Genomic DNA, 25,468 nt, shown 5'->3' with positions numbered 1-25,468 from the left:
ACTTATTAGTTTGTATTATTCCTGTTAAATGCTGTCATTATTGAAAAATGCATATCATTGTATCTCTCGTGAGGTGACTTCAGAAACTGATGATAACAATCACTGGATTGTCTGGTCCAGACTCGATGTTTAACAGACCGCCTTCGGATAGTTGTGATATTACTGGGTGCGGCATTAAACAAGAAACAAACAGACCTTCACAAAGGCTTTTTCTCTGATGACTTTCGCATGTTCCCCGTGTGTGTACCTAGCTGTCGGTACTTGGTGTAGGTTCAAGTCAACTGTTGATATGTTCCTGTATACAATGAAAACCCCTTAGTTTGGACTCCGTTTATCCGGAACTTGCTTCTCGGATGATTACCGTTACCACTCGAATTAATTGAAAGTGCCATTTGTACATGTTTCTTTTATCCGGGAACTGCTTCTGTTAGCAAGTCGAATTAATTAAAGTGACACTTTTACATGATTCCTTAATCGGGGAACTGCTTCCGTTAGGATTACCGTTAGCAAGTCGAATTAATTAAAGTGACACTTTTACCTGATTCCTTAATCGGGGAGCTGCTTCTGTTAGGATTACCGTTCGCAAGTCGAATTAATTAAAGTGACACTTTTACATGATTCCTTAATCGGGGAACTGCTTCTGTAAGGATTACCGTTAGCAAGTCGAATTAATTAAAGTGCCACTTTTACATGATTCCTTCATCCGGGAACTGCTTCTGTAAGGATTACCGTTAGCAAGTCGAATTAATTAAAGTGCCACTTTTACATGATTCCTTAATCGGGGAGCTGCTTCTGTAAGGATTACCGTCAACAAGTCGAATTAATTAAAGTGCCACTTTTACATGATTCCTTCATCCGGACGATTTCACTCTTCACGGTGCCGTCTTGATCAACGGGGTTTCACTATGTGACTCTGAATCTTTTGGTTTGCACCAGGATCCGCGGACCGTGGGTCCGAATCCAAGATGCACAGATTCGACCAAGTTATGAAATATACCTTTGTTCCTATGTTTCACTGTCCATACGACATGCATTTTATTTTCATCCACTTACACAATGTATTTCCCTCACAATAAGGGGACAACGTCAGGATATTTGTAAACATATTAGTAAACAAACAATCCCGTGAAGATCCGGGGTAGAATAGGTCTTCAGCAACCCATGCTTGCTGTAAAAGGCGACTAGGCTTGTCGTAAGAAGCGACTAACGGGACTTGGTTGATGCATGTCATCGTTCCCAATCGTGTGGATCGATGCTCATGTTGTCAATCACTGGATTGTCTGGTCCAGGCTCGATTACTTACAGACCGCCGTCATAGCTGGAATATTGCTGAGCGCGGCGTTAAACGACAAACAAACAGAAAACAGATCAATCATTACCGGTCATACAGTATACGCTTCAAACAGAAATATCGGTAATATAATTTTAAATTTAATGTTACACTAAAATAAGCCAAAACAATGATCGTTGAAGCAATACGTGTATATAAATAGGTCGCATAAAGATCATTGTCCCCCTGCACACTGCATGCCAAAAGCTCCTCACAGCGAATCGTTGTTCCGGGTGCTTCCTTTTTGCACAACCGTTGAGATGGTACGGGAAGGTAAAAAAGGTATGACGCGCTGGGCTGGAGCTTGAGTACACATCATGGGTGGGTAGCTTTAGACACGTGTTACGTCTCATGTTACACTGAATACAAGTGAACCTAATGTTGATACATGTGCACTGTATTGTAGTAAACTGAATAAAAAGAAAAAAATACCGCATATTATAACATTTAAACACGATTCAGGTTCAATCAACGATTTGAAAGATCTAAACATAACATATCTTGAAGTGTTTTCAAGCGTCGATCTCCAATCCTGCTGAAACATATATAGTGACTTTCTATGAAATAATCTTAAAAAATCACGTTTATTACCGACACCTTGATACAACCACACATAACCGAAACCATGATAAAATTGCATGTAACAGATATTTCAGTAGGGACCTGAAGATGTTCCAGTTAATTTGGTTTAAAGTGATTGGGTCATTGTTTCAGTTATATTACGACGTGTCAGCTCACGGTGGAAGCGCTTCGTGAAGATACGAGGAAGAATTGACCTTCAGCAACCCATGCTTGTCGTAAGATGGCAAGATCGGGTGGTCAGGCTCGCTGATTTGCATGGTTGATACATGTCATCGTATCCGAGTTGTGTAGATCGATGCTCTTGATGTCAATCACTGGATTGTCTGGTTTCAGACTCGATTATTTACAGACCGCCACCATATAGCTGGAATATTGCTATGTGCGGCGTCAAACAACAAACAACATTGTTTGAAATGCGTACGACCTGGGACCTTGGGCTTTGATGATTATGAAACGTTTGACGTTTGCTAACTTTAAGTTGCCTTAATATCAACCTACTTCACTTACTAACTTAACCAGGGATTATACATCTTATGTCATACAGGGTACCGCGCAAAGTTTCAGCTTTTTGAAAGGTTGAGAATGTACTTAAAAGTCCTGGTGAGAACAGCCTGCCAGATCCCGTGTGGGTATTCCTGGTCACAATACGTCCCAAATACCTCCTGTCGTGAGAACAGCCCGCCATGTCCCGTGTGGGTATTCCCGCTCACAATACGTCACAAATACCCCCTGTCGTCAGAACAGCCTGCCATGTCTCGTGTGGGTATTCCCGCTCACAATACGTCACAAATACCTCCTGTCGTGAGAACAGCCTGCCATGTCCCGTGTGGGTATTCCCAGTCACAATACGTCCTAAATACCTCCTGTCGTGAGAACAGCCTTTCAGGTCCCGTGTGGGTTAAATCGGTCACAATACGTCCCAAATACCACTTGTCACGAGAACAGCCTGCCAGGTCCCGTGTGGGTATCCCCAGTCACAATCACAGACTGCCAAGTACCCTGGGTATTCCCAGTCAGAAACGATCCAAAATACCTCCTGTCGTAAGAGAGGTGGTGGGTCAGCCTAAAAAACGTTCGCTTGTCAAGACGAAGAACAGAGTTCGATTCCCCACATGGGTACAAGGTGTGAAGCCGAATCTGTTGTTCTTCCCCGTGATATTGCTTGAATATTGCTAAAAGAAGTGTATAACCACTCACTCACTCACTCACTCACTCACTCAATCCTGTCGTAACATCAGACTGCCAAGTCCGCTGTGGGTATTCACATTCAGAAAAAATCCCGAATGCCCCCTGTCGGAAGAACAGGATGAATGAGAGTGTGGTATTCAGACCCCCCGACTGTGTGAGACGTTGATCATTCCACTCAATTACTTTACAGGTCGATGTGATATCTGGTAGACTGTTAATTGTAAAACAACCAACCCCGGATTTTTGTTGAATATGATCCTCTGACAAATGACTTCCAGGCAGCCATATAAGCTTCTCTCTCTCTCTCTCACACACACACACACACACAGTCCCAGGTATACCCTTTCATGGAGTCCATCAGCGCTGACCCGTGAAAATTCCGGGGTAGAATAGGTCTTCAGCAACCCATGCTTGCCATAAAAGGTGACTATGCTTGTCGTAAAAGGCGACTAACAGGTGGATCGGGTGGTCAGGCTCGCTGACTTGGTTGGTGCATGTCATCGATCCCAATTGCGTGGATCGATGCTCATGATATTAATCACTTGATTGTCTGGTCCAGACTCGATTATTTACATACCGCCGTCATATAGCTGGAATATTGCTGAGTGCGGCGTTAAAAAAAACAACCAACCAACCAACCATCAGCACTAGTGATGCTGCTGAACGATCAGGGGTAATATTCTAGGTGAATCCGAGATTAGAACGTACAGTGGCAAAGGGACGCGACTTGGCACGAGACTTGGCACAAGGAAATGACCCACTGGTCCACTCATTATCCCCTCCAAGTAACCTAGTGGTAGCAGACACGCAATCAATTAAACTGATCTGGTTCAGACAAAACGGCGTTTATCGCCAGAATCCCATAGGGGTTTAAGTAGGGCCAACCCTCTAATATTCTGGGATTGGTGTCGGGTGCCCAGGATGTTGGGACCAATCTAATTATAATCAGGTCTAAGTGCTAGCTAAGTGCTACTGCTACACAAGGTAGGTCCGTGAAGATCCAGGTAAGAATTGGTCTTCAGCAACATGGTTGATGCAGGTCATCGTACCGAATTACGAAGGTCACTGAATTGTCTGGTTCAGACTCGTTTATAAACAGACTGCCGTCACATAGCTGGAATATTACTGTGTGCGATGTTAAACAAATTATCACTGGGCGGCCGTAATCCGTTATATTTGTGCAGCACGACTATCACCATGAAACTATGCAATGCAGTATGAATACGTGTTTTGACAAATATTGATTTAAACACAATGTCATACAAATTATTGTATTGATGACTTATATTCTTGCACAGTTGTGTTTCAAATACAGACAGAAGAATGAGTGAGTGAGTATGGTTTGACACCGCTTTTAGCAATATTCCAGCAATATCACGGCAGGGGACACCAGAAATGGCCTTCACACATTGTACCCATGTCGGGAATCGAACCGGGTCTTCGGCGTTGGTCGTACGAGTGAGTGAGTTTGATTTTACGCCGCTTTTAGCAATATTCCGGCAATTTCACGGCAGGAGACACCAGATATGGGCTTCACACATTGTACCCATGTCAGGAGTCGAACCCATGTCTTTGGCGTGACTAGCGAACACTTTAACCACTGGGCTACCCGACCGCCCCTACAGAAGAATGAAGTGGACTGTATGACTGAATAAGAACAAAGCAGTTTGGCTCACATCCAAACTGACTGGCATATAAACATTCATTCATATATACCCCACATTTTGTTCCAAACAACCCGTGAAGATCCGGAGTAGAGTAGATCTTCAGCAACCCATTCTTTCGTAAAAGGCGACTATGCTTGTTGTAAAAGGCGACTATGCTTGCGTAAAAGGTGACTATGCTTGCGGTAAGAGGCGACTAAGGGATGGGTGGTCAGGCTCGCTGACTTGGTTGATGCATGTCATCGTATCCCAATTGCGTGGATCGATGCTCATGATGTCAATCACTGGATTGTCTGGTCCAGACTCTATGATTTACAGACAACCGTCATATAGCTGGAATATTGCTGAGTGCAGTGTTGAAGAACACAGAAAATAACAAACAAGGGTCAAAATTTAGTCTGTTGAATGTTATCATTAAACATTCACCCATCCATGTTACTGTTGTCTTACTTGGTCCCGCACTTTTCACCAACAGGCAGAGGCCAAAGAGTGAAGAACAATTCTGTACCATATCAGGTGTGCATGCATGCGTAGCTTCCTTATTTACGAATGTGGGGACAGGGTTGGACCACTCCCCATCTTCCCCGGGCAAAGGTGTTAACTGACCTTTGGAAACTGGACTTATATAGTCAGTTATCTCCCTTGCGTCGGGAAGATGACCACTCCCCTGAGGCGCCGCAATTCGCAGTGCAGAGTTGTGTCCCTTCGGCACACCAGAGACCTAGGATCATGGGTTCGAATCCTGGTTCACCTCAATTATGTTTCTAGGTTTGTCAGCACCATACCCATGCATGGGTGGATACAGAGGGGGGTAGCGGGGGTGCGCACCCCCCCTTTTTATTTTGAAAAAAATCTTTATTTCTGTATAAATTACCACTAAAGACAATAAATAGATCTTAATTGTGCACCACCACCCCTTTTCAAAACAGCTGTATCCGCCCATGCCATGCATGTGGGTTTCACCAAAGTGGTAAACATCAGAGACCTGCTTGGGAGCCTCACTCACTGGGGCTTTCCTCCCATGTAAAGCTGACATGCTGTGATATAACTGGAAAACTGTTAAAAGCAGCCTTAAACCCAACTCACTTCCTGACTGTGAATACACATGGAGACATTTCTACACCTTGAAACTATATTTTCAGCAATAAAAGTATAACAAAGATCTGTAGATGTTAAGTTTGGTGAGAACAGGTTTACTTCACAAACTTCATATAGTCTGTTGATTGTTTTCATTCGATACTAAGGACCAATGAATGCCAAGTTTAGTGCTGTCCAATCGAAGCCTACAATAAATCATCTGTCTTATCTACTCTTTGAGGTAGACAGACTCCAAGTCCATTACAATTATCCACTCATAGACCTTCCTTTACCTCAAAGCCAAACAGGTGGTCCAGTCTCTTAAGGCATCATAATTTGCTGTTCAGAGTTGCATCCCTTAGATGTGTCAGGATCCTATTATCATGAGTTCAAATCCCTGATTACACCTTTGTTCATTAGCACGATGCTCACTACTTTCACCAAAGTGGTAAAAACTAAAACTTGCATCTCTTTGGAATTTTCTCCCATGTCAAGCTTTGACACCCCCTATTCATCTTCCCGAGGCAAGAGAGTTAGCTGACTTTAAAAGTCCAGTTTCCACCCTTGCCGAACTAGGCTGGAATTACTTGGCTCAATTGTAGCGCAACCAGTGGCTATTACCAGTTATGTCCCCACTAAGCCTCTCCTATGGACCAATCAGATTCCACCTACCGTATCACTTGCTTTTGCTTCACACAAAATGGTGGCGCCCAGTCAGGAGGATCTGATCGATAATCAAGATCTATATCGTGATAAAACAGGTCTTACATCACGAAATGCATCAAATCACGTGAGCACCTTGATTAAAAACATGAAAAGATTTGGAAAATATCTGCTGACAACGAGTTGGCGGTGCACATGCTTTGCAAATCCTGCAATCGATCGAAATCTGCACAACAGTTTACGAACCGGATTTCGATTTCGGTGCGCGATTTTGATTGGACTTTGCACAGACTCGTTATTCCAGCCAAAATGTAACTCCATAATGCCAGCCTAGTTCGGCAAGGGTGGAAACTGGACTTTTATAGTCAGTTAACTCCCTCTCCTCGGGAAGATGCCACCTATTGTAACTGAAACACTTCTCAAAGCAGGGTTCAGCCTACTCACTTATCATAGTAGAGGACATGGCATTCTTGGTCAGGGTTTAGACTGTTATACTCAGAGGCTTTTGAGAGACTTGTAACACATTTTCAGGCAGATGACATAAACAATCCATCTATCCATTCCTTGTCATGTGGCCTTCAAGTCGTGGTGTCCCTTCCATGGTGTTTATGAAACTAATAGTTGACTTTCCTGTCCTCAACATCTCCCACGATACTCACTGCTGCTAATCACGTGACACAGCACATGTTATACAGCTAAAGATATTACATCCTATCTGCACACCCTTGTGTTCTATTCTCTGTCAGTAACCAGTTAGTAATCAGGGGATGTAGGCTAAAATTACTTATTGAGAAACCGCCTCTGTGGTCTAGTGGTAGAGCGTCCGCCTAGAGAGTGAAAGGTCTGGGGTTCGATCCCCGGCCGCATATACCAAAAGACGTTAAAAGATGGTACGTGTTGTTACCCTGTCTGGGGCTCGGCATTAAGGGGCTAAAACAAGGAGTGGTCGGCTCGGAGTCAGTATACTGTGTCTGAGTGGGGTATTCATGTTAAACTGTGGCATGGTATCTCAGTGGGCTAGCACTATAAATTAGCATCAGTCCAGACCACTACAAGCAGCCACACACACACATGCATGCATGTCGCTATATAAGTGCAATAATCTTGGACGTGACGTTAAACCCCATTTCACCTCACCTCACTTATTGAGATGTCACCATACTATACAGAACTGTGTCACATATAGGTATCGGGATCACTTGACGATTAGTTAAACAGTGGCCATGTTGTCCATTTGTGTGTCCTTTGTCACATGATCACTGAATAGACAGGAAATCCAGTATCCATGTTGTCTGCTCCACAGTACCATCTGTCATTTCAACAATGTTGACATCATTTGTCCAACACTGCATTAGTGTTGAAATAAGCTGGTCCGTCAATCAGCGGTGTCAGGAATCACACAGTGGTTGTAAGGTCATGTGTACGACAACAGATTGATGTCATAACACCCATCCACCTGAAGAAAACAAAAAAGGGAGGTAACCCATGTCACAAATCACAAATATATGTGCAAAAAACCACCTACACCAATCTTTTAGTTTTACATATCCTCTATATTTCTGGACCCATCCGCAAGGTTTTTCGAGATCATAAAATACCTGCCCTTGCTTTTCATTTTACCAACCAATCAAATGTCGAGAAAAGGTAAAAGAAAATGAGTAAGGGAGGTAACTCATACTGTCTAGAAATCAAGCCACTGAGGGATTTCTGAGGGCTTTATTTTGTATGTCAGTTTTTCAACGTTGAATTTCTCGCAAACTCTATCATAATCAATGGGGCTGGCCACTACGTTAATAATATCGCCAACCCAACATTGAGGCTGGTTTGTAACTCGCATTCTGATTGGTACTTTAGACCTAGTAGCATAGCCAATCAAATTTGCTGAAAGAAATTAAGGCCACATAATTTAAGATCCCGAAAACATTGTGGACGGGACCAGGCCTGGTTAGTGTAGGTTTACCGAAATGTGTGCCCTGGAGATGTAGAGGATGATCTGATATTATACCTCTCTCTCTCTCGACATCTGAGGACACCTACATAGAAGGTCGCATCAGGTGAACCAGGTGAAATTTGACTGCCCAATTTAAATGGTTGTACAGGTTCTTGACCCAAATTTTGATCTTGGCAACAGCTTACGGCAACAGAACAGAAATAAACCCTCAATAGTACACATTCTGCTTATACCCCCATCACACCAAACTAGTCAATACGTTCGTGAAAATGTCGTCGAACGGGCTTCAACTGTGTATGAACGTAGTGGACGTAGTAGCAACTATTGACAGTCTTTTTACAAATTCATGGACGGGCTCGAACGGGGAGGGTGCTCGAGAACTTTGAGTCTGCTAAAAATTTTAGCCTGTCCATCCCATTCTGCAATTAGTCGGATTGACAACGTACTTAAAACGAGAAAGACGTATTACAAACGGAATTGCCGTACTTTGAACCTACTAGGGACATGTTACGACGTGGTGCAGTCGGACGTAAATTTCAGAACGTGTGCACACCGACCACTTTGACTGCTCTTTGGAGGCATGATGTGTAAGGCTCGGAGCCCTGAACTTGAATGAAGACTGGCTACAACGCGCTCGGTATCCATAGGAGTCGGGCCGGGACGCGAATAACACACACTTCGGACGAGATGAGGACATCACTGCGAACGAGTTGGTCGGGTTTAGAATTAGTAAGAATTGGCTTAGACGTATTGTGAACGAGGTAAAACGAGGTTGAACGGGTTAAGAACAGGTTGAGAACGGCTACGGACGTGCTCGTACTGCTTCGAAACGTTGTCGGGATGAGGAGTACGGGCACTTGTACACGATCTGAATTGGATACAAAAGGACTGTAGACTGGCTAAGAATGAGATTAGAACAAGATAGACGTATTGAGGACTGCTTGTGAACGAACTAGCATCGTATTTTACGCCAAACTACGCGTTCTACCGTGATCACAGCCCGTTCTAGTATTTTGTTTACAACGGGGTAGAACGGGATAGAACTACTTTGGTGTGATGGGAGCATTTGATGCCATGACAGGAAAACAGGATTTATGGCATATCTATGGCAACAGAACAGCATGGCTATCACTATTGCCATTCAGAACACTCTGATTACATTTGTTTACAAGATACAGAAATCAGATATACCCGGTACTTCACTCACTCATCCTGAGAACTTAGAAGCTGCAACACTAATTTTTATGGAAGCCTTTTAGGGCCACTTCTTTTTTTCTATTAAGATTATAACTTGAAATTTCAACATAGCATCTTAAAATTTCAACTTATACTACTTGAAATTTCAAGATGCTATGTTGAAATTTCAAAATACTAAGTTGAACTTTCAAGATACATACGTTAGAATTTCAAGATAATAAGTTGAAAGTTCAAGTTTTAATCTTAAAATTTCAACTATTAACTTGAAATTTCAAGATCATTATCACAAATTTTCCACTTACTATCTTGAAATGTCAAGAAAAAGTAAAAAACAAATGGCCTTAAAAGGATTCTGTAAATTTAGGTTGATTAGAAGCTTCACTTGATGTGACCTATGGCGGTCCCCTCAGGTCTTCACACAGAGAGCTATTGTATCGGAGTTAAATATCTGATTTTAAAAAGATTGATCACAAACTATCAAGCATTTTACCATGACATGAAAGCTACAATGAACATGACAGTGTTTAAAATTCGTAGTTTTATAAATACCTCATATCTTCCCAAGTTTACTGTTGTCTGATTGGCTGAAACCACCTCTGCCAAGGCCCACAACTCTTGAAGGTTCGCAGAGAGAGATTCCAGATTCGGCACGCCCTGTAACACAAATACATCCTGCATCACTAAAATGACACAATGATGAGTCAAAATAGTTAAATCCTTCATTTGCATCAACAAACAACCAACAAGGTCCAGTAGCCATGGTAACAGCCATCAATTTCTAAAAATTAAAACATACAAAAAATAGCAAAAAACAGTCAAATTTCATGATCATAAAGCATTTTGCAATATTTACAAATAAAACATATTCACATGCTTGGTAATATACTGAAACACATTGATCAGAAATACAGTTCATAACCCAACTCTAAACTCTCACTCTGAAGATTACCAATACGAAAGGAAACAGGAATCTCAGATACCACGAGGTATTTTGTTCAGTTCTGTAGAATCACAGACATTACAGTTATTCCATGGTAGAATTGACCCATCATTGGATTCTTTGCCAGTGCAATTTTTTAATTAGAGTTCTTAGATTGTCACCAAACTCTGTGATGTGGTATTCAGAATTGAAATAAGTTGTAGACCGTGAACATCGTTAGTACTATTAGTGGAAAAAGATCTCCCATTATTTTCACTTCTAACTGAAAATGACTGGTGTTATTTTAAAGACGAGAGCGACTGCCCCGAGGTGGACCACTCCTGGTAGACAACACAGGATTAGTGTCTGTGTATGGCCATGAAGTGAGGTGAGGTGAAATGGGGTTTAACGTCGCGTCCAAGATTATTGCACTGGTGTAGCGATGTGCATGCACGTGTGTGTGTGTGTGTGGCTGCTTGTACCAATCCGGACTGATGCCGATTTATAGTGTTAGCTCACTGAGATACCATGCCGCAGTTTAACATGAATACCCCACTCAGACACAGTATACTGACTCTGAGCCGAGCACTCCTTGTTTTAGCCCCTTAATGCCGAGAGACAGACAGGGTAAGAACAAGTACCATCTTTTAAGTCTTTTGGTATGACGCGGCCGGGGATCGAACCCTGGACCTTCCGCTCTCTGGGCGGACGCTCTACTACTAGACCACGGAGGCTGCCTGTATGGCCATGAAGAACATTGTGTTCATAGCATTGCTTCAGTTTTCTCAAAACTTGACACTGTTGAGTGTGTAATTCAAATTACACAACACTTCCACAAGTGTAAGGTGTGTTGTGCATAATGCTTTGTCAACGTCTTCTCAGTCTTGTGCGTATTGTTTGCTATGTACTTTTTCTATATACCGTATTCGATGTAATAAGCACCCAGGGCGCTCTTAAAATAAGGGGCTCTTATTAGAATGTTATTTTGGTGAAAAAAACAGAGTTGAAAGACAAATTTCATGGTTAATGCTGACAGCCTGAAATGTTTATGTACGACAGATATATTTTTCTAGAATTTAATTGCCGATAATTAAGGGTACATATAACACACGAGTACGTATTGTACGCGAATAAATAGGTCTTGAGAACATTGATCAATCGGAAGGGTGCTAATTGGGATTATATTAGCAAATACCGCCATGGGCGCTTATTAGAGCGGGGCTCTCATATGTCGAATACGGTACATGTTTATTCTCTGCTACTATGAATGGTCCAATCCCTTTGTACCTACATCCCAATTTGCCTACAGACATTTCAATATTTGTTCTCTGATATTTTTTTCCAAAATGTGGATACAAAGAAGAATTTTAAAAAGGGACTGGTCATTTATTATAGGATGGGACCAGCGGGATTGGTCTTATAGCACAGTATCATATTTTCCTGACCCTCCATCTATGTAACATCTTTTCCTGGCACCACCCAAATGCATGTAACACTTTTTCATGACCACACACCTCCATATAACATAGGACCAGACCTAATTTTTCGTATGAGATCAGAAAAGTCGTACATGGTTACCAGGAAACAACACATATAAAATATGTACTAGTATACTGAACAGCAAAAGAAACATCACTTCATGAAAATACTTCTTGAAAGTTTTCCATTGAAATATCAACGCATTTTTTGAAGGTATCTCATTTTTGACATTAATCTGTATCTAAATTTATTGTTAACGACTAAAAAATGACAAAAAATGGATGTAATGGGTCGCCAAAATGCAGCCCAACAAATGATCATGCTACAAAAGACTTGGGTCCCGTTCCACAAAGCGGTAAGACGATCGTAACTTCCATATTTTAACACAGACTTACGACAGTCTTAGTGCTAAGATCGCGTTGTGGAACAGAGCCCTGGTATCGTTGCTGTAAGCTGTAGATGGTTTTCATGTGGATATTAAAAGCATTGGCAAGCATTTGTGAAGTCTGGCCAGCATGTAGTCGTCTTAAGCCTGATTTCTCTGATTCTTCGTATTTCTTGGTATGGCGCTAGTATCGATACAAGAATGTTGGATCCACGTATTGGGGTGCCGTTTATCAGAAAAGGCACAAGGAAATGCAAGTGAATTTTGATTTTTACTTTGTACCACAGACTTTTCTTAAGCTGTGTCTTGGCAACCCATTGTATACATAAATTGTGTCACTAATTGTCCATTAACATTAAATTTGAATACAGACTAATGTCAAAAACAAGATACCTCCAAAAAAATTAATGCATTGATACATTTCAATGTGAAACTTTCATTATTTTCATGAAGTGGTGTGTGTGTGTGTGCGGACTGATGCCGATTTATAGTGCTAGCCCACTGAGATACCATGTCGCAGTTTAACATGAATACCCCACTCAGACACAGTATACTTTCTCTGAGCAGACCAGTCCTTGTTTTTTCCCTTAACGCCAAGCACCAGGCAGGGTAACGACAAATACATTCTTTTAATGTCTTTTGATATGACGTGGCCAGCAATCCAACCCACAACTTTTCACTCACCGAGCAGACGCTCTACTACTCGACCACGGAGGTGGTCTTGAAAGCAGTAACAGTCCTGCATCCCTAATATTGTAGGTTCAAATCCTGGTTTGTTCTGTTTGTACCTGGGGGCACGGGTGGCCCAGTCGTCTAAGGCGCTGCGATTCGCTGTGCAGAGTTATGTCCTCTTGATGGGCCAGGATCCAATGATCATGAGTTTGGGCACGCCAGAAACCTATGATTGTGGGTTCGAATCCCAGTTCGCCCCGATTATGTTTCTAGGTTTGTCAGCACCATACCCGTGCTCCTGGGTTTCACCGAAGTGGTAAACGTCTGAGACCTGCATCACTTCGGGCTTTCCTCCCACATTAAGCTGACACACCGTGATATAACTGGAATGCTGTTAAACTCACTCACTCACTGTTTGTACCTGGGCTTGTCTGCACCATACCCATGCACAAATTATATGGTATAGGTCTAAGGCCTGCATCACTTCAGGCTTTCCTCCCACATTAACCAACAGGCTGTGTCAGATGTATATTTTTAAAGCGACATAAAACACCACTCTCTCACTCAGGCATACAACACACTTACTACTTATCATTTTTTCATAAAGATTTCTAAAAAAACAGTTAAAGAGGACTTTTTCAAAAAGGCTGCCATGTCTAAAAATAAAACATTTGTGGGTAACTTAAAGACACCATTGCTGTAGGGCTGGGACAGGTAACTCGGGTACCCAGGTCGGACGGGTCCTGAGTAGGACCCAGGTACCCTAAGTAATACCCAGACCCGTGGTTAGTCACGTGACACATTGTTAAATGACAAAAACTCACTAGAGCTCAGTGGTTACACTACAAGTCGCTAATGTTCCCTTTTCTTTATGATGATGCAAACATTCCTTTTGACTTGTATATGTTTGAGGAAAGATAAAGCTTCAGTAAACATCAGCGTACGCATGATTTGATTGTTTCATAAGAGACCATATATCTGTTATTGTCTCTGGGTTCATACATGTATCGAAACAGTTTTTGCCAAGGCAACAGTTAAACTATTCCCAATTAGACATTGTGTTCCCAACGCTTGAGACCTACAGTGGGTACCCGTGTAGGGTCGGGTAATAGGGGTGTGGGTACCCGGGTAGTAAATTTGGACTCGTCCCAGCACAGTTTCAGCAATACAGGCCTCATATACTACTCAAAAAAAGTTAAGGACAACCCGATGCTTTCATGGTCATACTACTACAGTTCATCTGTCATGGAGTGTAATATGAGTGAGTGAGTGAGTTGGGTTTAACATCGCTTTTAACAGTATTCCAGTTATATCACGACGTGTCAGGTTAATGTGGGAGGAAAGCCCGAAGTGATGCAGGTCTCAGACGTTTACCACTTTGGTGAAACCCACGAGCACGGGTATGGTGCTGACAAACTTAGAAACATAATCGGTGCGAACCGGAATTCGAACCCACAATCATAGGGACGCAACTTTGCAGTGTGAATAGCGGCGCCTTAGACGACTGGGCCACCCGTGCCCCCACGTGTCATATGAAAGTACTGGGGTTCTCTTAGCTTGTTTTATGGAGAATAGTATCAGGGAGCGATTGAATGCTTACTGGTGGAACGAGAGTCAGATCTTTTCTCTGATATGATACCTCTCTGGGTGAAGATCTGAAAACCCTGCGTTAGAAATTGGCACTAGTCCTGTAGTCCTTGCCAAACTGCCCAATAGTTAAGATATCACAAGGACGAGTAGAAATTTACCATTTTTAAGAATTTTACTATATGTTATCATTATAAGGACTAGTGGACTAAAAATGTTAGTTTCTATGGCTGAAACCCGTCCATAGGAGGTTGCATCAGGTTAACTTCTAATCAGCCAATCACCATCAGGCTTCTATATTCCCTGTATGAGTGACTGAAGCATTAAGACAGTCACATACTGTATAATGAACTTAAAAAGACAGTCCCGAAAATTAATAATAATTATATTGTTGATATTTATCTGTCATTTTTGGGGTACATGGCGTCTATAGACAAAAAGGTATATCATTGAACAAATTATTGTGGTCTGTGTGGTATCAATTTGTTAAAATCAAAACTTCCAAATGAGGTAGTGAAGAAAAGAAAAATGGATTATTTTAGAAAGCTGATATGGCTCACATGCTTCATTTAGCTTGGTAGGTTTCGAAGTCAAAGCTCAGGATTCACCTGGCGTGACTTTCCATGGAGGATTTGTATGATCTCGTCCAAAGAGGCATCACATCAGAGTTACAGATCTGACATTAATCAATTTAATGTGACTGGGAAGAAGCAAGAAACTAGAGCTAGGGATGGTGGCGGTGTAAGCTGCTGTCTACTGACTAGAGCTAGGGATGCTGGCGGTGTAAGCTGCTGTCTACTGACTAGAGCTAGGGATGGTGGCGGTGTAAGCTGCTGTCTACTGACTAGAGCTAGGGATGGTGGCGGTGTAAGCTGCTGACTACTGACTAGAGCTAGGGATGGTGGCGGTGTAAGCTGCTGTCTACTGACTAGAGCTAGGGATGGTGGCGGTGTAAGCTGCTGTCTACTGACTAGAGCTAGGGATGGTGGTGGTGTAAGCTGCTGTCTACTGACTAGAGCTAGGGATGGTGGATGCAGCTGTCTACAAGCCACTAACTAGGTCTGTGAGGGAGGCACTGGGAACTCTTACCCCATCACCCCTCTTCCCTGACGCTGCAGGGGTCAGAGGTCGTCGTGAAGGCTGGAAGTGAACATCATGCAGTGCCCTTGTGATATTTCATCAATGAGTGAATACTGATACCGGTATCAAATATATTGCATTGTGTGGTGTTTTCCTGAAACCCTGCCTCGGTACATGCAATCTCATTACAATCAGACCTCAGTTCTCGCTATAGCTAAACAAAGATCTGAGGACATCCCATTACGGGTCACCTCAGAACGACCTTTCTTCCGACCAATCAAAGCGTCGCTTACCAGATCGTGAAAGTGAGAGTTGGAATGTGTTTTCTGATCATGCAACCTCGAAAACGTTAACACAGGGTATTCCGAACGACCCTCACAGCCCGTACGACTGATTCCATCAAAATTATTGTCAATCTCTCGCTTACGTTGGGATAAACATTTGAACGGAGGAGGCGTTGCACAGTACGTGGGAAGCACTGCAATACAATCTCAACCATATATTAGACATTCCGGAATGTTCGTTTGGTCAGTTTTCAAAATCTTAATCGAGAACGGTGTCAACATATTTTTCAAGCGTAGTCTGAAATGGAATTCGCCAGGTTGAAACGAGTGCCGTGAAGCTCGAGAAAGCTGCTTATCAATTGGCTGATGTCGACTTCTTGTTAGTCATTTCAGTGGTCGGTCAGAGTTCGTGAAAGGTCGTTCTGACATGACCCGTAATGGGATGTCCTCTGATCTTTGTTTAGCGGCAGCGAAAACTAAGATCTGATTTTAATGAGATTGCAGTACATGTGAACCTAGGAATCTTAAAAAAAATAGCTGAATAACTTTCTTAAAATCTTTCTGTGACGTGAGGGGCATAATACTTTGCAGTAGGTGGGTCTCACTGAACAGCAGTGGGTCTTACTTTGCAATACATGTATGTTGGTTTCACTTTGGAGTCAAGGGGGAATGTGGAGTAGGACTTACTGTTAAACCTTGAATAGGGGAGCTCTTGCAGTAGAGTTGGATGCCTTATTATGCCTGCCACGAAGTGGAAGGGGGATATAGGAATGGGTGCTGTCTGTCCGTCACAATTCCAGAGCAACTCAAAACCATGAGAGATATCTTAACCAAACTTGGCACATAGATAGGTCGAGTGATGAACTGTTGCCTTTTGATAGTTTGGGATTTATGAAAAACTTATTTTTCAAGTTTCCATTGCAACTGCTTTGACTTAGACTGAAAATGGCGGTAGTGCTTGTTTCCGGAGGGCTAATGCCTTGCACACAATGGACATGTCATATGTATTGGAGAAAACACACTTACAAGGTTTTGGTAGACAGAGCATGCCCTGGGGAGAGGGAAAAACCAAGGGGGCAAAGCCCTCGCGGTTTTTCCCGACCCCCAGGGCATGCTCTGTCTACCAAAACCGAGGGAAAGTGTTTTTCCATGCCTATAAACCGAAAAAAGAAACTTAAAACAACATTTATGAACATTTTTATGTTTCGAACATACTTTCCATGAACCTTAGGAAACGCGTGTAAAATATCTGTTGCTGGCGTACGGATCTTGAAAAGGACATTCTAAAAACCAGTGTGGCTTATCAACACCTCTGTAGCCTCGTGGTACACTCACTGGGATACAGATATGAAGGTTGCAAGTTCAATCCTCGGGAATATAAAGAAAACATTTGTCATTTGATTTTACATTTCATCACATGTTACAATCTGAACGGACGTTACATTAATAAAATACCCAGGACATTATATAAAATCCCTGGGATAGTATAGCAAATATGACTTGAATATCCTATAAAATCCCTGGGATATTATATAAAATCCAAGGGACATTACAACGTCCCTGTTTATGAGATTTAACCCGACTGGAATATAAAACCTCACAATAGGTTTTAATGCCTATAGAAAGAATTCTCTTAATTAATAGCGATCCCAGTGAATAGGTTTATAATGGTGGGGAATGTGCTTGTTTTGTTGTAGGGCATCGTCCCGAGGCAAGAGAGTTAATTGACTTTTAAAAGTCAAGTTTCCACCCTTGCCGAACTCATAAGGCAGTAATTACTGAGCTCGATCGTAGCACCACCAGTGGCTATTACCAGTTATGTCCCTTCTAAGCCTCTCCTATGGACCAATCAGATTCCACCTCTCGTATCACTTGCGTTTGCTTCACACAAAATGGTGGTGCCGATCTGATCAATAATCAAGATCTATATCGTGATTAAACAGGTCTTACATAGCGAAAGGCATCAAATCAAGTGAGCACCTTGATAAAAAATATGAAAGATTTGGACAATATCTGCTGACAACGAGTTGGCGGTGCACATGCTTTGCAAATCCTGCAATCGAACGAAATCTGCACGACAGTTTAGGAACCGGATTTCAATTTCGGGCGCAATTTTGATCGTTAGTCCAGCCAAAATGTAACCCCATAATACCAGCCTAGTTCTGCAAGGGTGGAAACTTGACTTTTATAGTCAGTTAACTCCCTTGCCTCGGGAAGATGGTTGTAGGGTGGTTTTCCAGTTGTTAGTGCCTGTTTTAAAGTAGGGGGTCTGGCTGCGGAGAAGGGGGGAAGGGGGGTGCTGCCAGTGAAGCATGGGGTCTGGGTGTGGAGGGTAGATGGATCCGGCAGTGAAATAGGGATATCTAACTTTTCAGTAGGGCATCTCACTGTGGACCTGTAAAACTTCAGTTTGGATCATGAACATTCCATTTTGTAAAAACTTAAAACATATATATGTACAGCAAGACAGATCTCCTTCTGACGCTAGTGAAAAAACATTAATTTTTTAATATAATGTGCCTCATATGCTAGCTCTATCACATCTAGGCTGTGCAGGATAAAAATGCACTATTCTACAACTGAAACTAACTGGAGACAAGTCATTCAGTTCAAAGCCAAAAAAGAGCCAAACCCACTGAAATGACTTCCATCCTAGTTTAACATGCATGGGGTGATGAGGGTCTTGTCAGGCTATTCAGCCATGACAACCTAACCAAAATACTGACAGTACCTGCAGCTAACCTCTATAGACAGTACATGTATCACAAAGAAAAAACCAACAAGGCTGGTGGTCACAAGAATTACCTCCCTTTGTACCATTACAAAATATTCATCATGTCCCTTATAACAGCAGCAATACATTTTCTTATGACACTCTTTTGCTCAGATCTCTTGTTTGGCGCCATACATGCAAAAAAAACAAGTTATTGAATGTTCATATTTTTCAAATACCGTATTCGACGTCATAAGCGCCCAGGTCGCTCTCAAAATTAGAAATAAGGAGCTCTTATTAGAAACAGAGTTGAAAGATAAATTTTGTGGTTTATGCTGACAGACTGAAATGTTTATGTACGACAGATATATTTTTCCAGAATTTAACTGCCCATAATTAAGGGTGCATATAACACATGAGTGCGTATTATTCGCGAAAAAATAAGTCTTGTGTTCATTGATCAATCGGAAGGGGTGCCAATCGGGATTTTTCACTAGCCAATATATTAGCAAATATTGCCGTGGGCGCTTATTAGAGCAGGGCGCTTATTATGTCGAATATGGTATATCAAGACCAACTGTCAAACAGTATTACCAATCCCGAGGCTGCAGCACACTAGTCAATCAGGTAAACATGATGTTTTATATGTGATATGATGCCCAATGATAATGATGTACTGTAAACAGCTTTATTTCTGCGCCGTTAAAATATTGCGAATACCACACCAAAGACAATACTGCGACGAGATATTTTTGCGAGTTGCCACGTTGAGATGACACCTCGATTACCAAACAATAGACAGCTTCTCTCCGAAGCTAGTTAATCTGAGTTGGCCGGAAAGTTGACCAGTGTCATGAAACCGATTCACGCAAGATGGCTTGTTTCCTGTGTGGACGCAATCAAGCAAGGTTGGGAGAAGGCAGGATTACTGTGAGGCAACAGTGACACTAATTGGTCTGTTTACACTGTCATTTGTGATGTATTGTGTGACCATTCTGCATTCATTTGTGTTTTTAACTTATTGACTAAACTTGTGGTTCTGGTTGATGATTTCAACATTTGATGACGTGTTGCAATGAACAAAGTATGTATGTATTATAGATACTTATTTTTGCGTTTTTAATTTTTGCGATTGAGTCTCGTTCGCAAAACTCGCAATAATAAAACGGTCGCAAAAAATTCCCTGTTTACAGTATATTGTCTGAATATTGTCAAACCTGCCCTGAAGCAAATAAAAAGTAAAAATCTACTTGTCCTCAAATGAAAACTATTTATCCTCCTCTCATCCACCTCATCAAGATCAGATCTGTTCCTTTGATATGACACCTGAATAAGTGAGTGAATGAGTAACATTTTACGCCACTTTTAGCAATATTCCATCAATATCACGGCGGGGGACACCTGAATAAGAGGTAAAGTCAGGTGAACTTTCTAATCAGCCAATTGATGCTTCTAAATTCCCAGTACGATTTAGCAACACATTTAAGAGCAGCATATTTGATTTTTTTTATCTCCAAAATGAAAGTAAATGGCCTTTTCAAAATGCAAATGAAAAAGGCTGCACCATCATAATGTTGTCGAAAGTCAAAACGGAATACATTTGGGTTTTCTTCTATTAAAATCAAAATTTCTGAATTGAGGTGGAAAAGAAATTAAGTCGAATCATTTTAGAAATCTGACATCTGGACTCAAGAGTCGAACCCGGGTCTTCGGCGTGACGAGCGAACGCTTTAACCACTAGGCTACCCGACCGCCCCTCTGGACTCAAGAACCCACATATCCTTTGCTTAGATTGGGAGGTCAAAGTTCCCTCACAATTAATTCAGAGAGGTATCCTATCGGACTGGGAGATCTGATTATAATGAGATTGGGCTTTCACAGGACAATATTTTTCATATCAGCTTGAGTACCCTATATCGCTGTGTATGAGGCGAGTTTTTCGTACCTAGAATGAGGGCAAAACTGTAAATAAGCTGGGAAAATACCTTTATGATTTTATGTATTATTTTTTTAATGATGTATGTATTTATGTATGATTCTGAATGATGAATGGACTTATGTATGTAAACAAAGATGTGAATTAATTAAATTAAGAAAATGATATTACTTCATAAATGAATTTTATTTTACGGGCACCAATTTGGTGTTGCACCGTGTAAACACAAAATGGCGACATGTGCTGGAGTTACACACGCGACCAATCATTGCAGAAAAAAACAACACAAGATAAACATATTTTTATTGCATTTATAAGGTTTGTGTGATGTGCTTCATTCCAGGTCGCTTTATACACGGAGTATAGGATTTGGGGTTGATTTCGAAGGCCTGTGCAGGAGAGTCGTCTTATACGTGGGTTCACCTTATACACAGCGATATACGGTATTGGGAATTATGTGCATATTGACTGTGGGTACCAGTTGCGTCAATGACTGCAGATCAGTTAAACGTCCCACCACATGAATAGGCCTATTCACCCAACAATGAGACAAACAATCCATTGGTCCAAAGAAATACCAGTGTATTTTATATTGGTCTCAAGGGACTCTTCAACATGCCCACGGATGACTAAAATTCGAAATTCTAACATACGAGTGAGGCAGTGTGGTCGTTCAGGATCTATCACAATGAATCTAACCCTGCCCAGTCAGCTCAGTCATGTGACCTACATGCGAACATTAAGCGTGGTCTTACCGGAATCTTTCTGTCGCTGGGCTCTGTGGGTTCCTCTGTGAGCCAGGCAGGCAGGGGAGCGCTTCGCGGCATCTAGAACAACAGCAGTGAGTGAGTATGGTTTTACGCCGCTTTCAGCAATATTCCAGCAATATCACGGCAGGGGACACCAGAAATGGGCTTCACACATTGTACCCATGTCGGGAATCGAACCTGGGTCTTCGGCGTGACGAGCGAACGCTTTAACCACGGGGCTACCCGACCGCCCCTAGAACAACAGCAGAACAAGCAGTAAGTGAGAGAGAGGGGCAAAAATTGTTTTCGTCATTGTGGGGTTCAAACTCATGATCATTCAATCCTGGTGTGCCAAGAGGTGCAACAAGAAAACAGCATTACCACTACCAGCGCCATGAGGCACATTAGAAATTTGGGGGTTCACATAGTAGTGAATATAAACTATGAAAAAAATCCTGTAAAGTTTAAGAAGAGATAGGCACCAGGGTTGGGTTATGTTATCAAAATATATGACTAAATGTGTACTAACTACACACAAGAGGCTCTCTGAAAAAAATAACTCAGTCTTGATAAGGCTTAATAAAATAAAAGAATTGGTTATCAGGCAATGGTTTTTGAAAATATAGTGCGGGCGGGCGGTGTCTTTATTTATTATTTTTTTTGGGGGGGGGGTGTTCAAACTAGTATGTAACTAAATAAACAGTTGCGTAAACAAATAAAAAGTGGTGTTCAATCAACCTGGGACAGGGCCTCCCTATATAAATGTATTCCTTGAGGAGTAAAATACTACTGTTGGATTTGGAATATCTAAGGATTTTGATGGTTTTTTAAAATGGAAATAAAAATGAAACGTGCGGCGCACTTTGTGATGAGGCAGGAAGTGCCTGAGAACCAAGATTATTTTATTTTTTAAGCCTAAGTATCTCTTAGATTAGCTGACTTCAGTAGTTTCTGACACAATGTATAAAGGGAAGTAACTCTGGAAATTCGAAATTCAAAGTATCACTTAGATAAGCTTGCAAAGTTTCATTCATGTAACTTCAGCAGTTTCTGAGAAATTGTGTCCCTATTGCACACACTATGTACAAAGATGAAAATCATGGATCAAGGGCCATAACTCTGGAAAAAATGAACTTAAGACACCAATATTCAAACCAAAGACGTCTATATACGTCTTTGTTCAAACTCATGTAAGATCATCACCATAATATGAATGTGAAAATTTTATAAATTTTCATTTTACTTCTAGTTTGAGAAAACACATATCCAATGCAAGAAAACCTTTAAACAAAAAGTCCTGTGCCTCTAAACTATACATAAACAAGCATAAAACTACCTTACAAATTACTTGATTCGTTTAACGCAACAATCAGTAATATTCAGTGATATGATGGTGCCCTGAAAGTTATCGGACCAGACAATCCATATGATTGATACCGTACTTGACGTAATAAGCGCCAAGGGCGCTTTCAAAATTAGAAATAGGAGGCTCTTATTAGAATATTATTTTGGTGAAAAGAACAGAGTTGAAAGATAAATTTTGTGGTTTATGCTGACAGCCTGCAATGTTTATGTACGACAGATATATTTTTCCAGAATTAAATGCCAATAATTAAGGATGCATATAACACACGAGTGCCTATTATACGCGAATAAATAAGTCTTGTGTACATTGGTCAATCGGAAGGGGTGTTAATGGGGCTTGTTGACTAGCCAATATATTAGAAAATATTGCCGTGGGCGCTTATTACGTCGAATATGGTATTATGAGCAACAATCCCCCCTTGAGGTACATTGCCATGCCTTGAACCAAGTCACTGAGCCTGTTCACCCCGTCCATTAAAAGGCCCCTTCTTCACAACATGGATTGCTAGGCACTGAGCCTGTCCACCCAGTCCATTAAAAGGCCTCTTCTTCACAACGTAGATTGCTAGGGAGCAACTCTAATCGGGATTAATCAGAAAGGACAGACAAAACTGTAATTGTATTGTAAGTCATGTGACTCTCTATCATTTCATCCTTTTCGTTTGATTATCTCTCATGGCAATATAAAGGATAACAACTCATCTTTATTCCATACACCGAAACGAGTGCATAGGCCTCTAGTTTCAACAAAATCAGTGTAATTATTAGGGCTGCAACGAATACACTGGGAGGCGAAAACGATTCATATCACGAATATAGGGTAACATTGTTTACTTTCTTTTTTGAATATTTCAGAATTCATTTTTAAATGATGGCGTTAAGGACCAATCATTCTATATTCTGGTGGGGAGGGGACTTTGACTTTTCTTTGAAGAAGACTGTTGTTTCAGCCGGTGCTTCAAGACATACATTTATGTAAGCGCTGCTGAACCAAGAATCATGATCAAGTCGAATACTGGATATAAACAGGTCCATGGCACATTTCGGACTTGTAGGTCATGTATAATAACTTTGTTTTGGGAGAAAAAAAACTAGCCAATTTAGATTTTCACAACTCATATACTAGGCATATACTGTTGTTTTCATGTTTACTTTGTTTCTTTTTTAACACTGTATTTAGCAATACATGTATTCGAGTTATATGGCGGCTACCTGTAAATATTCAAGTCTGGACCAGATAATCCAGTGACTGATACTGAGAACAACGATCAATGCCATCAGTGCATGATGACATTTCATCCCCCAGTCACAGAGCCTGACCACCCTCTTACGACAACCCTTATAGACTGCTGGGATCAAGGCTAACAAGGAATCCCAACTTGGTTCAGCATGTAGTTAGTTGGTTGGTTTGTTGTTTAACGCCGCACTCAGCAATATTCCAGCTACATGACAGCTGTCTGTAAATAATCGAGTCTGGACCAGACAATCCAGTGATTGATATCATGAGCATCGATCCACGCAATTGGGATCGATGACAAGCATCAACCAAGTCAGCGAGCCTGACCACCCATCCCTTAGTAGCCTCTAAGTAAACATAGTCGCCTTTTACGCAAGCATGGGTTGCTGAAGAATTCTACCCCGGGTGTTCACGGGTCGGCTCAGCGTGTACTAGTAATTATACTGTGACATATAGTGACATGAAAGGTTGGTGAGGGGCCAGTATCACAAACCAACAGCAGTGACCGGAAACAGTGACCCACCATTGATGTGCGGAACACCTTCAACTCCTCCAGCTTGAAGTCACGCCACATCGGTGACGGCTGCTGCAAGATGAAGCGTAGCGCCGTCAGGTTCACCAGGTCAAACAGAAGCTGGGGACAGAATAACACAGAACTTGTTACAGTGGACAGTGTGTATCGTCATGAGGAAACACTGCAGTATATCAAAACGTTTTTTCTTTTCTTTTTATACTTCTGGTGGCAAGTGCTATCAAAATGAACTTGCTTTACATCGGAGGAAATTACTTCTAAAATGAAACATAAAAAATATTTCATAGTTATTACCAGGCAGGCTTATAATGGTGATATCCAAATTGTACGGAATCCTTTTAGCGCCATTTGTTTTTTTGTTTTTTTTCTTGAAATTTCAAGATACTAAGTTCATAGTATAATCATAAGATTATAACTTGAAATTTCAACTTAGTAACTTGCAACTTCAACTTATCATGAGTTTGAAATTTCAAGATGTTACATTTATGTTGAAATTTCAAGATACAAAAGTTGAAATTTCAAGATAATGATCTTGAATTTTCAAGATATTAACTTGAAATTTCAACTTAGTGTCTTGAAATTTCAAAAAAACAAAAGAAAAAAAAGGCCCTAAAAGGCCTCAATAAAACTGTGATAAACTGATTTTTTTAATGGTTTCAGGAAGTGATGATTCTAGAGTTACCAACCACAAATGAAGTAGGAAGGTCCTTAATGCTTCACTAACACTAATCCCACCTTACAACCAAGAATTTTTGAAAAATATCTCAAAAACAAAAATTACAAGAGGTCTTGTCAACATTAACAATATTTTCAGTTATTCCTGATTTACTAGTCTTTAACTATTGTAGGGTCTGTACCACTCCATATAATGGAGGGGG

General features: G+C 41.3%; 1 protein-coding gene across 2 annotated transcripts in view; it reads right to left on the bottom strand.

Moving 5' to 3' along the window:
* Positions 1-6,860: 6,860 nt before the first annotated feature.
* The window catches only part of LOC139445074 (nicolin-1-like), a 31,079-nt gene continuing 12,471 nt past the window's right edge, over positions 6,861-25,468 (bottom strand). The window contains exons 4-8 of one of the 2 annotated variants that reach the window (XM_071226155.1): positions 24,582-24,692; positions 21,463-21,534; positions 15,784-15,834; positions 10,202-10,306; positions 6,861-7,960 (exon numbers count right to left, since the gene is read on the bottom strand). In XM_071226155.1, the coding sequence (XP_071082256.1) occupies positions 7,919-7,960; positions 10,202-10,306; positions 15,784-15,834; positions 21,463-21,534; positions 24,582-24,692 (381 nt within the window). In that variant the 3' untranslated portion in view covers positions 6,861-7,918. The remainder of the gene's footprint in view (positions 7,961-10,201; positions 10,307-15,783; positions 15,835-21,462; positions 21,535-24,581; positions 24,693-25,468) is intronic. The other variant, XM_071226156.1, reaches the window with a different exon arrangement.

The sequence above is a fragment of the Haliotis cracherodii genome, unplaced genomic scaffold (genome assembly GCF_022045235.1).
Source record: "Haliotis cracherodii isolate W230 unplaced genomic scaffold, xgHalCrac1.p SCAF_6, whole genome shotgun sequence".
In the NCBI taxonomy this organism is placed as follows: Eukaryota; Metazoa; Mollusca; class Gastropoda; order Lepetellida; family Haliotidae; genus Haliotis; species Haliotis cracherodii.
The sequence above is the reverse complement of the archived record's forward strand: the minus strand, read 5'-3'. Positions and strand labels throughout refer to the sequence as shown.